The sequence below is a fragment of the Alosa pseudoharengus genome, unplaced genomic scaffold (genome assembly GCF_046254945.1).
Source record: "Alosa pseudoharengus isolate Yale_2024_CS ecotype anadromous, Long Island Sound unplaced genomic scaffold, YU_APseudo_1.1 YU_APseudo_1.1_scf_24, whole genome shotgun sequence".
Classification (NCBI taxonomy): domain Eukaryota; kingdom Metazoa; phylum Chordata; class Actinopteri; order Clupeiformes; family Clupeidae; genus Alosa; species Alosa pseudoharengus.
Window position 1 is genome coordinate 2,021,535 of NW_027468689.1, and position 18,460 is coordinate 2,039,994.

The following is an 18,460-nucleotide window of genomic DNA, read 5'->3' on the forward strand; positions in this document are numbered from 1 at the left end:
GGAAGTCATAATAAAATATTCCCTTACCGACTATGAATATTGCCCAACTTAAAGGTTGGGCATCGCAAATTTGTCAGCTAACTTAACGTTACTGTTAGCATACTTAATGTCATAATCGTCGGGTGAGGTATGAATTAATCTATAATGGGCCCACAAGTATGAATAGACCGGCCTTAAAACAGAAAAGGCTGAGAACCTCTCTTGAGAAATGGTGTAGCCTACCAGCATCATCTTTACCATTAATCTCGTTGTAAATCTTTGGAAAATAAATTGCCATTTTAATTGACATGGCATATCACAACAGGGATTGAAGGGTAGTGTATGATTGAATGCGCCCTTAATATGTGTACCACTAGTTGGCTCAAAGTTTATGGACATATATATACAGTATCTTATAATCACCCTTTCATACTGTAAATAAATTAAGAGAAGGGAGAAATAATGAAGAGGGGGAAAAAAACACAAAACTGAGTTCATCAAAGGTTTTTATTTTGAGACTGAAATTCTGGACAAAGATACTCTGAAGCAAAATATATTCTATGATTTAACCATCTTTTTGAACAATCCATTTTATATCTACAAAAAGATAATTACTTATAAATCTGGATATTGAGAGCTTGAACATCCTATCTAATTTGTCAGTTTAGCCCCTAAAAACCCTTATAAACTGTGTAGGGAAATAAAGAAAATCCACATCATTTCATAATCAGTAGCTCAATTTTAAGTGTCCATAAAGGCACCACTTCCATAGTAGCCTGATTGGATAAGACTGATTTAATGGTGATATCAGACAGGCTGATGCCACAGAAGCTAACATACTGCACAGAATTAACACAGTCTCAATCAGGCAGTTTCTCATACATGGATTTAGTCCAGTTCTAAACTGAAAGCTTTCCTATAGAGATTCTCATTGAAATGTTCTTATAGTCTAAGGCCAGGCTGAAACCATGTACAGTAAACAGGCCAAATAGGTCTATACCCACCAACATCTTGGATCCCCTCGGACTGATGATCTGCATGGCTACTTACCTGGATCTCTCAAAAGCTGAGAAGCTGGAGTCAAGGGGTATAAAAGCAATACTTAAAAAATATACATCCCTGACATTACTTTTTACATTTAAACTAATGTTGCATCTACAAGGCTACTTCACATGTCAGACAACAGTTCCTAAAAAATTAAATATATATAGTAAAAATAGAAACTATATAGCACAACTGTGTACACATAGGAACTATTAAAATAATTTATATGGCAAAAATATGTCCAACTTACCAGAGGCGTAAAATATTAGCAACACTGTTGACCATGTCCATTTTCAAAACTTACTAATAAAACAGACCAGCTGTGATAAACTTACAACAGATTTAAAAGGAACCATAACTGCCTCCCCAGACAATAGCTAACCCTAAATAAAGTTTAGCCAGCGGAGTGTGAGATCAGTGCTGGAATCCTCTATATTCTCTACAGGGCTTTGAATCTTGATCGATCAATTAGAAAAATCGCTATAGCGCTAACACCAAGCTATAGTGCAAGTGAAACACTGTGGCACACTACTTTATTAAGAACACCCAAAACATGACAATGTCTTACGAAAAAAGATCTATCCTTTAAATACTGTACAGATCTGGAAAAAAACAGTACAAAACAACCACATTCAAATGCATAAATGAAATGTAACCAGGGCCTAATATAATCCCTGATAGAGAGAGTGTGTGTGTGTGTGTGTGTGTCTAAAATGCATTTTTGCATAATTGGGAACAGGTCAGTAAAATAAAACACGATTCAGTATATCACTGGTCTGAATCAGACACTTGAATACAAGCTTGCTACATCACAGCTAGCCAAAACAAGGCTTATAAATTCCTAGTGACTATATGTTATGTGTATTGATACAGACAAATACGTATTTGAACTGTGTGCAAACTTTTTTGTTGAAAACTGATCCCTCGTCACCAAGTCAGCATTTCTTAACAAAGTAAGAAATGCTGACTTCAAAAGAGGGAAGGATAAGGTTGAGATGTGACAAATCATAGAAGAATGGTACCAGTGGTCAAAAACGTATGTTTAGATGGCCACTCAATTTACCTGCATGTAAAATACTGCAAAAGGTCCTCATTCCACATACAGTGCCTGGGTAATATAGTCTCCACATATCCACACGAAAAGCATGAAAGTATGTTTGCCCTATTTTTAAGCCTAGCCTAGAAATTCACATTTTCATTTAAAATCTGTTAAAAATAAACCACATTCCATTAGGGGTATTATATAATTCGACTAGAGTGGTGTAATACATTCCCAAAAACAGAAAAAACAATATCAGTGCAATTAAACTTGAATTTGAGTCAACACATCTGAGAAAATGGAACTAGTCATTTAAATTGAGATCAACAACAAATTCAAAGCCAAGCCAATTAACATAATCACAATGCCTATTAAGCAAATTCGTTTTAAAACTACACTGCATGTATTAAGTGCAAAATATTTCAGGTCACAGTGTTTTGTCTGATAAAATGTCAGGAAAATGTGCATATGGACTCTTTCAAAATATCATCAGTGTAATTTAGAAAATGACAAACTCCATAACCATTCATTAGTTCTGTCAAGATATTTCAGATTGGTATCACCGCAATGAAGGTAAGAGGCCAGATGAACTGGTCAATTTGTTGCTCAACAACAACAACTTGACTAGAGGACTAGTGTCATTTGACATGAGCGTGCATTTACTTTTACTCTACTGTACCAACGGTTCTACATTTAATTTGGTCAACAAACAAACAAAAAAGAAACAAAAAAACAAAACAATAAAACACGAATGAAATGGGAGTGTCTATTAAAGCACTGATGTAAACATTTGTTACCACTTTCAAAATCCTACTAACTACACTAAGTTCACTATGTACATCTACGCGACTCAACCATCAGTAATATAGTACACAATAAAAAAATTACATGTCAATGCTCTTCAAGGCACAATCAGTAACTGATTTTTTTGCCAAACAATGTGACAGTCAGTATACATGGAGTACAAGTCCACATATCTTACTGGTAGTAGTATCACTTCAATGTACACATTTTTGTTTTCTGTGGCAGTTATACTCCAAGGAGTGACATCTCTACCATTGCTGGAACACAAGTCTGACGTTAATTAGTCAGGCAGCGGGACTATAAGTCTCTTGCCAGCGACCAGTGACATTTAACAGCATAGTTTACCCAATTTAGTGTACACCTTAATATTTGTAAAAAAAAAAAAATGTAAAAATCACACGGTGGCCTGTAGTCTGAAAATAAACACCTAAAACTTTCTTTTAAGTTTTAAGATTACTTCTGTATAAAACAAGACAGTGCAATGCAGAGAAGTTTCTGTCTTCAAATGACCAGTAATATGACATTGACCCATCAAGGCACATTTCATATATACTAGGTGTGAGACGTCAGCTTAAGGAACTCAGAGTATAAGCAATTGGCAACCCCAGCAAACAGTTTATTACAACACAGAATCTATTTAATAATCAATCAAAGCATAGACATTTACAAACATTATCCGAACCAGGAGACAGACAAGGAGGGGAAGGAGTCATTAAGAGAAAAAAAATAAAGACGCTTACCAGAAGTAGTCCCTATAAAAACAATATCCCTAGACAGACAGTTTATACATTATAGCGGTCAAAATGTTTTATCGTTTAGGGGAACGCAAGCAAAGTTTTTATTCCTTAGTGGATTTTACGATGCAAAGCAGAGATTTCTTTTAATTACACAGGTATGATAGGTCTGTCTTTGTATGTCTTTCAAATAAAACAAAAAAATAAAAAAAAGAGGCATGTTTTTTTTTTTTTTTTTTTAAACCATGAGTATAGGATGAAGGGTCTTTTTGTTTCTGTACACCTCTAATGTAGCCTTACACAACAATGTTAGTCCCATCCTCTGACGCAAAGTTGGTAGAAGAGAGAGGAAGAGAGAGGGCGAGGGAAGGGTGGGTAGATGAGGGTCGCTGGGTAGCAGAAAGGTCCTGGCGAGACGGGCGGGTGGATGGGTGCTTATCCAGGCGTGACTCCTCCTCTTCCGACAGCTGAAAGGTGTGAAACGGAGGCTGGTGTTTGATTGTTTTGTTTGTTGGGCAACCCAGTCATGCAGAGATTTGCTTTGTTTATCCGTTCTCTAACTAGACCCATCATACACACAAACAAGCATACAAAAATGTATACACATGCAAACACATTGGCAAAGGAACATATTTTTCCCCTTGTGGTACTGACTATAGTGGCAGATTTAGTAAGACTTTTAGAGCTTACAATTTTAGATCATATTACTTCTGATTCAGTTTTGCAACTTTTGCCAGATAAGAACAGTATGCAAAACCTTGCAAAACTGGTAGGCAGGGTTCACCCACATTACCAAATGCCTTTTCACATATTCAGATCGATTCATTAGCAACTCAATGCATTAAGAAAATGTCCCACATCCCACACTTCAAATGACTTTTCATTCAATTCATCTCATGACACAAAGCATTCAGTCAACATCATGACATTGGTGCATTTACGGGATCTGAGAGGCAATTGGAAAGACTACAGAGGATTCTATGTGACTAGATCTAAGACAGCAGTCGTTAGACAGAATAGAGGAAAGACATGGCCAGCGTTACAGAAGGGAAGAGAAAGAGAATGATTCAATGCTCTTTGGACACAGTTGGAAGAACAGGATGGGAAGACTCGCATGCAGCTCAGTGAGCAGGATACGCCAACACAGTAAGTCTTATATTTAAGAAAAATAAAAAAGCTGTTATTTTAGACACTACATACTACCAAAGGGAGTCTCTTATTTGAAATGTCATTAAAGAGGTCAGATATACCAGGTAGCCAGAACCTGGCTTGTGATCTGGGATAGTTACGAAGCCCACTGGCTTAAATAGATTATAAATAGGTGAAGAAGGCCCCCTGGCTTAAATAGATTCTAAATAGGTGAAGTAGGCCCCCTGGCTTAAATAGATTCTAAATAGGTGAAGTAGGCTATCGCAATGCTCAAATTCAAAGGATTCACAGAAGTCTCATTTCCAACTTGGAAAAAACTGGTCTCAAGAATAAAATGGTTTGCAGCACGGCAATTTTCTTTTTTCCTCCCTCCAATTTAAAATTCAATCACTATTTTCTGTTAGGGCAACCCACCCGATTCCCTATTCTATTCTGAGAACTACAGACACTCAATGAGATCAATGCATTTCATAAGGTTTGTGGAGATCTTATAGAGGTAATATTATTGGTGCAATTAGAATGTTTATACTACCACCATCAAAACTGTAACACTTATTTGATGGTGATAATGCAGAGGCTTCACATAATGCACTTCCACATGGCATGCCATTAATGGCTAATGCACATTCGTTTAAGGGCTAATTCTTATTTTTTTGTATTGACAGGCATACTGATATTGTCAAGTTAGGCTTCCTGAAATGCAGTGACCCCAGTGGTGAAAAGGGAAACATTTCCATGAATGTCCTCATGACAAAACAGATACTGACAGAAGAGAAAGAGAGAATGAAGGAGTGAATTTGTTTTCCAAAAACAAACAAACAAACAAACAAACAAAAAAAAAAACACTAGAGCAAAAAGGTGTACACAGTCAGGGCATCAGGATATCTGCTTTCTCCAAGCCTGTAAACAGGACCATAACCTACATTGGACAAACTTGGAAACAAAAACATGCTAGTCATTTCCATCTGTACTATAACAGTGATCTCGCTCCAGAGGCTAGGTGAGTAAACAGAATGTGTTAAGATCTGAGGACAATTCGGCACAGAGAGGTCAAAAGGTCAACAGATAAAGGCACATCAGAAGACACAGTTGGTGAGGCAAGGATGTCAAAATACAGAACGCCACAGAAACCTCTCAGTGCAGCAAAAAGCACCAAATACTTGGATTATTATATTTCCTTCTTTTTAAAGTTTTTCTGACCAAATAGACTTAAATATAAAAGATGCCAAAAGGATTTGTTCCTAATTTTTCTTTACAACTGTACAACCTAATCAAGCCAGTAGGAGTCCAGTGAGCTCTGAGGTCACATGACCAAAGCCCTCCATTGCAGGAGGTCACATGACCAAAGCCCTCCATTGCAGGAGGTCACATGACCAAAGCCCTCCATTGCAGGAGGTCACATGACCAAAGCCCTCCATTGCAGGAGGTCACATGACCAAAGCCCTCCATTGCAGGAGGTCACATGACCAAAGCCCTCCATTGCAGGAGGTCACATGACCAAAGCCCTCCATTGCAGGAGGTCACATGACCAAAGCCACAGATCTGGTGGCAACAATGGATTCACGGTATTACAGTGATTCTCAGAATCAGGCTTAACAAAAAAAATGTAAAGAGATAAAAAAAAAGGTAAATAAATAACGACTTCTGGACCTAACAAGACTCAGATGGAGACATTATTATGGGTAATTAATTATGGGTAATAAAGGCATTCAGTTTTATTTGAGCTTTCTTCTCATTTAGGCCACATTGTGATCGAATTTCTAAAATACAGTTTACATAATTATTATATTATTTTTTTTATAAGCTGAGATGGTTTGAAATTCTGACATATAAAAGTATGGACAGTTTTAATGACGGAATTGACCAGAACAGTCAGGTTTACACAATAACTGGAAGACAGACCGTAGTGGCATAAATAGCAAAAGGGCTTTTGCCATGGAGAGGGCTTTGGTCATTAGGGGCTGCAATTGAGAGGTTTCTTGATTCAGTACATTCTGATATTCATTGACGATAACAGTTAACAAACCCACAGAAAACGTTCTGGAAATTATGCTTTTTCAAATCTTATTCTAGATATTGCTTATTTGTCAAGCTAACATCACTTATGAGACCACACCTGCGTCTGAACCACAACTAATTGTGAATATTTCCACCATAGTTTGAAAAATAATTTCTGTATTCTAAGGATATTAATTAAGAATCTTTCAAGTTTTATAAACCAGAAGGTACATACAAATTAGTCTGACCAAACCCATAAGTGATCAATGCAATTTCTTCAAAAAATTATTATCTGGCCACAAATCAATGGAATGGCTGAGCAATGTGCATCAATACATTACAGGAAAATTAAACTATGAATTCCACCAAGGTATAATAATCATAATAATGGAAGGCTTCACAGTCAATTATCTAAAGGGCAGTCGTGTCAAGAGAAATATTTTGCATCTCAATTCAACAAAGTCAATTTCCTTTGCAATTCAAATAACACTAATGCCAAAATCAAACCCTACTCAATACAGACAGCTTCATAAGTAGCAAGATTATACTGTCAGAAGTCAGGATTATTACAAATATGTCGAATATTTGTGAAAGAGATAACAGCAGCACAAAACAGTCCAAGTGACATGGCCAATATTACACATACCTCAGATGTCCTATTAAACATGAGGGCTAGGAGGTTAAAATGGCTAGGGCAAATCACAATGGTGGGCTTATTATAAAACTGATTCGGCACAAACAACATGTGTACACAAACTGGGAGTATTAGGACGCGCACTGAGCATGAGATTGGTGTGAGGGGACCTCTGATTTATTCATTTTTGGCTCATACATTCACATATGGATTAAGATGTTATGAAGCAGAGGGTTTCATATATGCATCTTACTAGTGAATAAATTTTGTAAATATGATAATGATATTGCTTGGGTATTACAAATATAGTTTAATATCAGTATTTATGCATGTAAATATATCTGCACATTTCTTTCCAATATCTTGATCAACTTCAATCAATTCAAACCGTAGAATGAAAACTACACAAATTTGAATCTAGGACAAATTTGCTGTTTAGCGAACCAATTGTGCATCAGATATGACAACATTTCACATACTGATTTTACTGATCCCCAACATGTAATAAATGCACTTGGTTTTAGTTTAGTCAACAGCATACGAGTCCACAATCACAATACAGACAAAAACTACAATGTCGCTACAAAAATGCTCCCATATACATGTTCAGAATAGTTTCCCCATTTAGTTTTAAAACTGATCTCCTTGTGTACCACAGATGAAACAAAGTCATTTTGAATTTAATTAGAACATAAATGATACATACATTTCCCCAACATCAGGGAAAAACACTGTGGAAAATCACACCAAGACCAATAAAAGTTGTCTGAGGTACAATTTCCATTGTCAATCAACAAAACCTCTTACCTCATCGGATTCCCCCACTTACCGGACGTTGAATGAGCTAAAACAGGAGCCCTTTGGATGAAATCTCCACTTGCTAGAGGAGGAGGGGGGGTAGGAGGAGGGGGAGAGGGGGTCAGGGGAAAGGGCAAGGGAACCACGGCATACACACCTTCACTGGCCATCTAGCGGTGCCGGTACTCCCTCTCGCGGTCTCTATCTCTTTCGCGGTCTCGGTCCCTCTCCCGGTGGCGGTCCCGCTCGCGGCTACGTTCCCGGTAGTAGTCCTCGTGGCGGTCGCGGCTTCGCGACTTGTGTCGGCGACTCTTCTCTCGCGACCGGCTGTGGTCACGTTCACGAGAGCGCTCCCGTCTTCAAGAAAAGCAGCAGGTCAATGAAGGCGCACAGATCACACATACACATCTGATGCACACACACACACACACACCTTACTAACTGCAATATCGTGGGTGTGCAAGTAAAATGAGTAACTGCACCAACCTACACACACTTACAAAAATTCCAAACTAAAACACATAACACAAAAACTAAAATCATTAACTCCTCATTAAAAATTGACTTGAAGAAACCCACACATTTCAATGGCATCACAATGTTTCTCAAAAATTCAGGACAAACGACCAAACTACTCACCCCCCTTTCAGGCCCTTTATGAGAGCAGTAGAGTGACTGACAGAGCCGTACCTCGACGCAGAGCCGTAGGACTTGGACTCGATGCCGTGCAGGCAGTCCTGTAGCGAGCTGATTAGGACTTTACAGCGATCGTCAGCAGACACTTTTGACTGCTTGATCAGAGAGATGGCAGTCACCAAGGTCTCTATCGCACTCCCATAGTCCGCTGCAGGATTAAATACAGGACAATCGGCCTCAGCAAATGGTCACATCAAACAAAGTTATTTCAAGATGACTTTATTATGGGCGTACTTAATATTTTAGCTTCAAATCAGAGTTCCATCGATTCTTTCTTTTTTTAAATTATTTCAAAATTGATCGGAAGTATTTTTCACTCATTATAAACAATCACAGCTTTTTTAGCCAAGCAAAAAATGGCACCGATGTTGCACACAGAATCTAGTGACGTCTGAATTATATATTAACAATGTAGTTCTCACCAGCACTTGCGTCAGACACCGCACGTGAGATAGCACTGCTGGAAATGGCCCTGTTACGGTTCATGATCTCCTCAAACTCCGCTTCGCTCAGCGGGGTCCGTGCCGAATCCATCTCCCTGCACACACACACACACACACGCACATACAAAAGGTCAGAGACGAACATTATTTGGTACCAAAACCAAGACACACAATGAAATATCAAAATCTCTCTCACACTCACACACACACACAGAGAGAGAGTGCCTAATCCTCTGCCTGGATATGTACTCGTCATAGCCCCCCAAGCCTTAGCTGGACACACACGGGCTGAGGCAGTCGACTGCCAAGAGCCAGATCTGAGCCCCATTAATGCTGACCGAATGCATATCCAGGGAAAAGGATTGAGCGTCCCCAATGTAAAGGGTTAAAAGGTGCACACACACACACACACACACACACACAAACTCACACATAAGGGTTAATCAAAAAGTAAAACTGCGAAAGTACCACTCATGTGGGATTACAGTTGACACACATCAAATGCGGTGTAATGCAAATCAACCCAGTCTCCCAAGCCAAGCTAGATGAATGGAGCAAATTATCAGCAAGACACACAGCCTAAAGGGATGCATCCACTCAAAGAATAAACAAAAACAACTTCTTCAAAATAAACAAACAAATAAAAAAATAAACACAAAACAAACAAAGCCAGGCAAGGAGTCTGAGGTTCCTGTTCGGGGGCTGCCAGATGTTTTGGAGCTTTACTGACCCTGCGTCACTGGCACTGGGGGGCAAATGCCTGCCGCCCTGTTTCAGATCGGCCATACCGCCCTCGTTAATCCAGGGCTCTCTCAGGGGCCTGAGCCCAAAGTCTGGGATTAGCGGGGGTCTCGGGTTGCTGGAAGCAGCCAGAGGGAGGGACATTCAGGGTCACAGGGAAGAGCGACTCGCGAATGATCACTAGGGTCATCACTACGGTAACTCTGTTCTATGGGCAGCAGATCCCTCCAAAAGAGTCTCCCTCAACATCAATGTCCTCACAAGGTTAGGAAAACTAATAAGTGTGTATTGCAGTGGAAATACAGCGCCTCGCTCTCATACAACAATAACAACTAGCACCAACTTTAACCACAACTTCGCAGAAAATGAGAAAAGTTAAGTGAAAATAGAGAAAGTAACAGAAAATACAAACACTATTTTGAACTGACGACATTGATTGGTCTGTGTGGGCAGTGCAGAGACTAGTTCAGACTGATGTATTTGGGGTGACGTGCATAGGGACATTACCTGCCACCAGGGCCGTAGTCTCCTCGGTCGTAAGGAGGCGGCCGGCCGTAGGGGTCGTTTGGAGGAGGGCCTCTGCTGTCCGACGAGGGCATGTTGTTGTTGCCCGGCGGGGGAAAGAAGGCGGGGTTGACGTGAGGGGCAGGGGGGGGCCCGCCAGGAGGAGGACCCTGCATGTGTGGAGGGGGGGCCAGGGCCATGGGGGGTCCTATGGGCCCAGGGGGGCGTGGAGGGAAGGGACCTGGGGGAGGAGGGCCTTGCTGGGGGGGAGGGGGGCCGGGAGGAGGGCCGTAACCAGGTGGGGGAGGACCCGGAGGGAGGGGTCCCATCGGGGGCTGGCCAAACTGGCCTGGGAACATGACCGGGGGAGGGGGGCGATCGCCTCTGTTAGGGGGGCCAGAGAGGGGTGGGGGCAGACCCTGTCCCGGAGGTGGGGGCCCGGGGGGGCCGGGGGGGCCGGGGGGGCCAGGCGGAGGGCGGGGTGGTCCCTGCATGCCTCCTGAAGGGAAAAGAGGAGACACAGAGAAAAAGACGACATGAGTAAACATCACCACTGACGAGAGGCTTTGAACGTGTTGTAGCTCACTCGAGGTAACCTTGCTAAAAAGAGGATTACTTTAGTTTTGCAAGTAGCAGACTCAGGCAATCTCATCTCATCTGATCTCATTGAAGCTTAAATTTCTCAAATTTCTCTATTTGCTAGTGTCAACATTACTCTTTAGGACCTAACTAGTTGCAATTATGAATCCAACACAGGAAACCAATTCTCTGAGGATCAGATTGCCCGACCTGCCTTTAGTCATTGCAGACATAATCAGCAAACATGCTGAGCAACGCACAAAAAATAGAAATATACATTTCAAGGCTGCCTGTGTGTATGGAGCTGGAGAGGGGGGGGGGGGGTCAGAGGGGGGAGGGGGGTGTCAACCCTTTGCCTTCTGGCCTCTGTGTGTGTTAACCCCAGCCTTAGTGAGAGCCTCCAATGCGTTCAGGTCATTTGAGGCCAACGGTCATGGTATAGAGAAATTAGTATAGACCCTTTCAACAATAAAAACAAAAACAATGCTTAAAGGTCCAGTATGTAGGAGATAATGGAAAATAAACTGTAGCCATTCCAAAAATGATCACCATATGTTGTCAGAGAGTAAGGAAACACGATGAATTGAAGTAATGGCTTATTTGACAACATTACTCTAACCCGTAAATCCCCGTAAAACCCATGAAAAAAAATGAGTTACGGGGCAGAATCTCTTGGAATTTTCGTTTATTTTTTGAACGATTAATTCTAGAATAGCGTATTAATAATGGGCTGGCGCGTCCTCCTATTTGGGTTGCCAAATTAGCAAAGGCCAACTGTCAACAGCTGTCAGTTGTAGTCATGAACGCCTACAAGAGGCAGGCAAATTTCCAAAATTAAAACAAGAAACAAATTAAGTGGACATCGGAGGAGCTTCCTGAGATGGTGACGTCTTCCTCAAACGAAGAATATCAAGTCTGACACAGAGCTGGCCATATTTCTCCACAACAGGTAGCCTAGGCTAAACTTCATCTGCATCGCTAACTTCAGCTAAATATGTTACGTTGGTTAGAGAGGTATTTTTTGTTTTCACTGTTTCCGTAATGTAGCTGGGTCATGGTTGGAGAAACGTTAAAGCAGCTGCAGGTCAACTAACGTTAGCTAAGTCTTCATTACATCTGGCAACCCAGAAGAGACTCACGTCTGGCAGTCTTGAGAACGTTCACCAGTGTTTTGATTTTGGCCTGCAGAACGTTCGGTAACAATCCTACAAATCGCACCTTTAAACGTTCTATTTGGTTCCCAATCTACTTCCTCTGCATTAAGAGAACATATGGAATGTTAAAACGGAAGCCTTGTGGGGCCAACTATGATGCTGATAATGGAACTCTCTTGAAAGGGTCTATAATGGACACCAGTGGAGGGTGCGGTGCACATGTAACCAAACAAACCATTTTAAGGGTCGGATTTGGCTTATTTCCTGTTTTCTGCACTCTGGCTCAAAAAACAGAAACACGGCAAAGACATGGTGGACTAACTTTGGCTCCATAAGCTCATGACAATGTTCTGTAGTCATCTGCAGAGGGTAAACACCAGTTCTGAATGAAGATGCTAATGCAGAGGACCCTAATTTAAATGGCAAGCAAAGTTCAAAATCTAAAGCTAATTTAATAATAACAAGGCAAAAAGTACTGGCTTATATAATACCATGAGCAAGATCAAAGCACAAAATAGGGAGGGTCAGCTCAAAGCTCCCACACAACACACGATAGCTTTAGTTCATGCACAAGTCACTTGCTCATTGGCTCAGTACAAAGCCAGTCAGTAATTTAATTTGGGGCCAACTATGCCAAGCAAAGCAGAAGAAGTGCAAGAGGCAGAGCAATGAGCCCTTAACATCTGAGATAAAGGTGCCAATGAGCAGCTCTTTTGGAGCCAAGCAGGATTGAGATTAGTGGTGTTAGCAAGGTCTTAGTTCAGAAAAACATACTTAACAAGTAGTCTCACACACAGATATGTACACACACACACGATAAACACTTATTAGAAGTGCACATTTCAATCCAGACAACTACACAGTAGGGTATCAACACTTATAGAAAGATCATATTACTTAAACAAAAAAACAAACATCTGGAGCTCTATAAGGTTAAAGACGTAGTGGCCAAAAGATAGCAAGCGTGCACAGCTAAGCCTTCATAGAGGTCACCAGCCCAGCCAAATCAGACAAGATAGAAAAGCAGGAAGAAACAGACAGCAGAGTTGGGAACTTTGTACCCAGAACTCCGTCCTGTTTCTCTAAAAAGGAGGGAAATGTGACACTCCACCTCACTAAAGAGTTCCCACAGCTTCACAGCCATTGCCAAAAATCGAATGCCACCAAACATCTAGGCTAGCTTATTTTTAATACTAGCAGATGGACCCTTCTAGCTAATAGTATGAATACTTTATGAGGTTAATTTTCACACTTTGCATTACAGATATTAAAAGCAAAGGGAGTTTGTGTCTGTCTCCACAGATCAGGCGAAATATTATTGGTATGGGATGTGGTTTAAATACAAATCTTGGGTAGTGCATTTATTTCATATATATTATATATACACCATATATTATAGACCTGAAGCAGGCTTCTCACAAACAGCATGTTGATGTGTTAGATTTAGTAAAAATTAAACCCTGCTAACAAAAATCTGTAGCCAACTTTTTTCCTAGTAAGAAATAAGTACAAGGGCATCCTCATATTGACTTGACAGAAAGACTGAGGGAACATGAACCACTGACAAGGATCAAGACAACAATAATAAAAAAGAATGACCCCCCCCCCTTTTTGCAATGACTAAACAGCTGCCTTGGGCTTAGCCCAGGCAAACAGACAGCACAGCCCAATAAAGAGTACAACACACAGAGCCACCGTGACGCAAGACAGACAGTAACAATATGATCATGACGACAAGAAAGAGGAGGGAAAAGGAAGGGGGGGGGGTGTGAGTTTCTTAAACACGTGTTTGTGTTTGTTTGTTTGTTTGTTTGTTTAAGCTCTGTCAATAGGAGACGAGGCCTTTCACCTCTGGGTCGCCAGCTCCCATCGCGCCCCGGCTGGAAGCAATTGAAATTCATATCCATCAGCTGGCTGTTGGGGTGCCTATGGGTTATGGCCCCGGGCCCTGATGGGAGAGAAACCACAATCACAACTGGCACCTGACGCCGCGAGGCAGCAACAGCAGCAAGAGGTGCCAAAGAGGAGAACGGCAAAGAAAACGAAGGCAGAAAAAAAGAAAGAAAGAAAGAAAGAAAGAAAGAAAGAAATGGAAAAGAAAATGGAACAACACACCCCCCAAAAATGAAAACAGAGGGGGAGAGGGGGAAAGGGGGAAGGAAGAGGAAATCAAAAGAAACAAGGAGCGCAGGCTGTCTGAGCCGTCCTTCACACAACTCCTGGGAGCAAACCTGGACGAGAGGTGAAAGGTCACAGAGTCCTTCACATAGGAGTGTGTGTGTGTGTGGGGGGGGGGGAGGGGGGGTGTTTAAGCTGCTAAAGCGTTTGGAGGAGAAGTGGGGGCATAGCGAGGTGGCCAGCCTGAAACGGCGGCGCAACTGCCTCCAGCCGGGGACCTGAGGGATGCCGTGAACCCAGAGCCGTCTGCCGTGCCAAGTGTAGGGGCAGAGGGGCAGAGCCATGCCTGCCGTGCCAAGTGTAGGGGCAGAGGGGCAGAGCCATGCCTGCCGTGCCAAGTGTAGGGGCAGAGGGGCAGAAGAGAGGGGGGCAGGGGGTGGGGGGGTGGCTCACCTGGGAAGGGTGGAGGACCTCCGGGTCCAACTGGGCCAGGGAAACGATCTCCTCCTGGACCTGGGGGGCCGGGGAAGCGCCCTCGGCCTCGGCCCATGGGGAAGCCGCCGCGGCCGATACCAGGCGGGCCAGCCTTACCCTCGCCAGACATTTGACCTGATTGTGTGCCTGACAGATACAAACAGGCACAAGAGGTCAGGAATTTGGAACAGACAAGCAAGTGTTCATATTGAGACAACTGAGCGTATCTTCTCTGCAATTTTAACAAATGTAAAAATGTTTATTTGTTAAATAGCAAAGAAAGGTTTAATGTTGCGGCTTAATGCCCATACTTTTCCGGGATTGCATCTCAAACTGGCTGAGGGACTGTTTGTTGCACGGTGTGACGATGGGGTTCTGCCCGTGAAGTTCGCGCTTAGACAGCAGGTCCAGTAGCTTTCTGGAAGAAGCATCAGAACCAACACACACCAGCGCAAACCTGCATCCAAACACACACATACACTTCATTAAAGAAGCCTAGCATTATGGGGATACACATGTTGATATTACGAGAGAAGCGTAAAAGTACAGTCATTTCTGATCCCTTTTAGTAAAGACAACCAACAAACGGACTTGTGTTACTCACCCTTTCGACTGGCCATTGGCACGGTTCTCAAAGAACTTGATCTCAAGCACGTCATTAATACCTATCGACCGAATGGCATCTGACAAATCTTCATCTGTCGTCCACTATGGAAAGAGATAATCAAATAAATTAGCTTTAATGATGTTCTACAATTTCAGAACCCATGTTAATCCTTGATAATGTCAAGAGCTCAACCACATCACCTACAAGCCTGAGCACATAAAGCCATCCACAGAACACGACAGGCATTCAGTGACCAAATAGTGCAACTCAGTACCCTCATTAGACCAAACATTTGTTCAGCGATTATACTAGTGATAAAGAGATTCATATTATGTCACAGTGTTTCCCCCAGAGCTTTATAGCTCGGCCACCTTAACTGGCCTTAAGTTGTCCCCCAACAAAATTAGGTGTAGGGTGAAAATTAGGTGATGAAATGATAGAAATATGTCTGACATTAAACATGTCATAAGTAGCATTGCATTCAAAGCAGCAGGAAAGCTCAAAACAAAGGTGTTGAAAAGGCCTGATGTTGGTCATCTTGGTGGGATGGATTTTTCAGCCTTAACCCTCATCCCCCCAGACAATCACCACCTTAACGAACACATTTTCTGCGTTCATGTTATGTTATGATTAAGTCAGAAAATACTTTTTACAAAAACAATAACAGAGACGAACCCATGTGAGGTTTCCAATGTACAGGGCAATCCTCTTGCCCGTGTATGTGTAGACCACGTTAGATGAAGGCCCCTTGCCCCCCTCGGAGCCGACAGGCTGGGGCAAATTGTCCAGGTAGTCCCGGTCCTCTGGAGCATCTCCATTGTTGGCAGATGGAGAGATTACGTCATCGTACAAGTCTATCTGGTCGTGCACTGGGTAATCCTCACCCTGATTTCAAAGATAACGCACACACACACAAAAATCACTCATTATTTCAGACTCTAAAAAAATGTGTTATTACATTTTACATACTTTCATATGCCTTATCTTAATAAGGAGCCACCAAACACAAGTTTCAATTCTTTGACAGACAGATTCTGCTCATAGTCTCTATGGAAATTCATTGATTCTAATTCTGTCTACTAATTACCCCCACTGGGGTCAACTATACCCAAAGACTCTCACTCTGTGAAACATGTTTGTGTCTGTGTGCACTAGGTGCTTTCCTCTGCGATACATGCTTGTGTGTGTGTGTGTGTGTGTGTGTGTACACTGGATGCTTTCTATACGTGCACACTAGGCACCCTGTGTGATGCATTTGTGTGTGTGTATGTGTCAGTGTGTCCAAGTAGGATATTTGTGTGTTTTAACGATTCCCGGTGGCTCTTCCCTCTGGGCAAGGTCAGGGACAGCTCAAAGCGATGCGACCTGGCCCAGAGAAGACTGATAATCCGGAGGCTTATCTCAAACAAACTTTGCAAACCCTCATTCCAATTAAGCCTCTCGGCAGCCGACCCACAAGGGCAAGTCATTAATCTCTCCATGCGTGTTCATTAATGTCGGGAAAAGTTACGCCACCAGTTCACTTAATGGGTGACCACATGATGCCTGTCAAACTACTGTACAGTGATCAATAAGTACGCAGTGCTCCCATCTGTACATGCAGAGAACGGAAAGGCCGCTCAATATAAACCAATTAAGAAGCAGGAATAACACAGGGCATGTAAAAGGCCTTGAAAAGGACATCCAGTACCATTAAATCTTGTTAAAAACATTTCCAAATGTTCCAAAATAATGTCGCATTAAATATGCATAGCTGACTAAGAACAACTCACTGCAAAGTCCCACCGTTAGCTGAGATACGTTACCATTAACTAAAGGCAAAATACAATCCATGAAATGAATAGGCCTAATTCTGTTGGCAACTTTAGAAATTCACATTCACTCCCAATGGGATAACAGCCTATGCCCGTGCTCCTGACCAACTAAACAACATTTAGCTAAGGTTACACAGCTAACGTTACCGTTCAGGTTAAAGGTTAGCTAACAAAAGTTGACTGCCTGCCATTCAGGTTACATGGGTTGGACAGCGCTATACCGTTAATGGTTGAATAGCTTTGCCTATTAAAACTAATGTTACAATGAACGATGCAACATCAATAGCAATGACACAATGAATCGTACCTGTACTCTTGAAGAAATCTCGCTCAACATTGTAACACCCCAAATTAGCCATGTGAAGTGCACAGGCCACACACAATTTCAGTTAGCGAGGCCTTTCCCCGCCACTTCAAAGCTAACTGGCGTTCCTAATCGACACTAGCAAACAATGGCCACGCACGTTAGCGTATGTACAAACGTGCAATTCTTTAATTCAAAAGAAAACGCTTACTCTAAAACCAAACAGCCATGCACTTGTGATGAAAATAATACAAACTGTAAAAACTAAAATAACTTTGCCCGCAGAGAATTCATTCATGTGACTAGTGCAATGCTGAATTAGCTAGTTATGCTAGCCTTGAAGCTAGACATGGACCAACCTCCGCAGCGGTTGAGGAGGCAATTCACAGATGGTGGACAACAAAAGAGCTGGCAAGTTACACTTTCCGTGCATTTCTTTGGTAGTACGTACTCCCAACGATCATGGTAGTAAATACTGGAAAATTTTGCATACCTGATTGAACTCCTCTTCTACATCCGCGTAAATATCGATGTGATCCACACCGTCGGCCATTTTCCACTCAGCCTCCTCCGCCTCCGACTGAGCGAGACAAAATGCAAACAGGAAAACTGGATGCGTCACATCCTATGGACTGAAGTGAATTTTACGAAAATGCATCTTTCTCCTGTACACAGCTTCATCTTATTATGGGTCTTCATAAATAACGATCATTTGTTTATAATAATAATAATATGCGACGTACAATGACACCAATAACCATAACATTAGCACTAAAATTAACAGTTTCAAATATAAAAATAGGCTATCTCATAATACCAATATTAACAATAGAGTAGGTAGGCAGGC

At 41.8% G+C, this 18,460-nt stretch overlaps 1 protein-coding gene across 7 annotated transcripts; it reads right to left on the reverse strand.

Annotated features, from left to right (window-relative positions):
* Positions 1-468: 468 nt before the first annotated feature.
* Positions 469-18,188, reverse strand: cpsf6 (cleavage and polyadenylation specific factor 6). 7 transcript variants are annotated; one of them, XM_076302791.1, is made up of 12 exons: positions 18,107-18,188; positions 16,171-16,380; positions 15,493-15,596; positions 15,200-15,345; positions 14,868-15,023; positions 14,146-14,244; positions 10,567-11,062; positions 10,049-10,177; positions 9,298-9,413; positions 8,819-9,023; positions 8,337-8,536; positions 469-4,067 (listed from the first exon to the last, which is right to left on the reverse strand). In XM_076302791.1, exons 1-11 carry the CDS (start codon positions 18,164-18,166, stop codon positions 8,350-8,352), a joined length of 1,908 nt encoding a protein of 635 aa, XP_076158906.1. In that variant the 5' UTR covers positions 18,167-18,188; the 3' UTR covers positions 469-4,067; positions 8,337-8,349. The 7 variants fall into 7 exon arrangements, with proteins under 7 accessions (XP_076158906.1, XP_076158907.1, XP_076158905.1 ...); XM_076302792.1 differs by having other exon boundaries at positions 8,870-9,023; positions 14,868-15,035; XM_076302790.1 differs by having other exon boundaries at positions 14,868-15,035.
* Between the last annotated feature and the right edge of the window lie 272 nt (positions 18,189-18,460).

Coding starts and splice junctions, on each gene's coding strand:
- cpsf6 (XM_076302790.1), bottom strand. CDS start 18,166: ATGGCCGACGGTGTGGATCACATCGATATTTACGCGGATGTAGAAGAG. Junction 15,597..16,170: donor ACATTGGAAACCTCACATGG/GTTCGTCTCTGT, acceptor CTCTTTCCATAG/TGGACGACAGATGAAGATTT. Junction 8,537..8,818: donor ATAAAGGGCCTGAAAGGGGG/GTGAGTAGTTTG, acceptor CTTTTCTTGAAG/ACGGGAGCGCTCTCGTGAAC.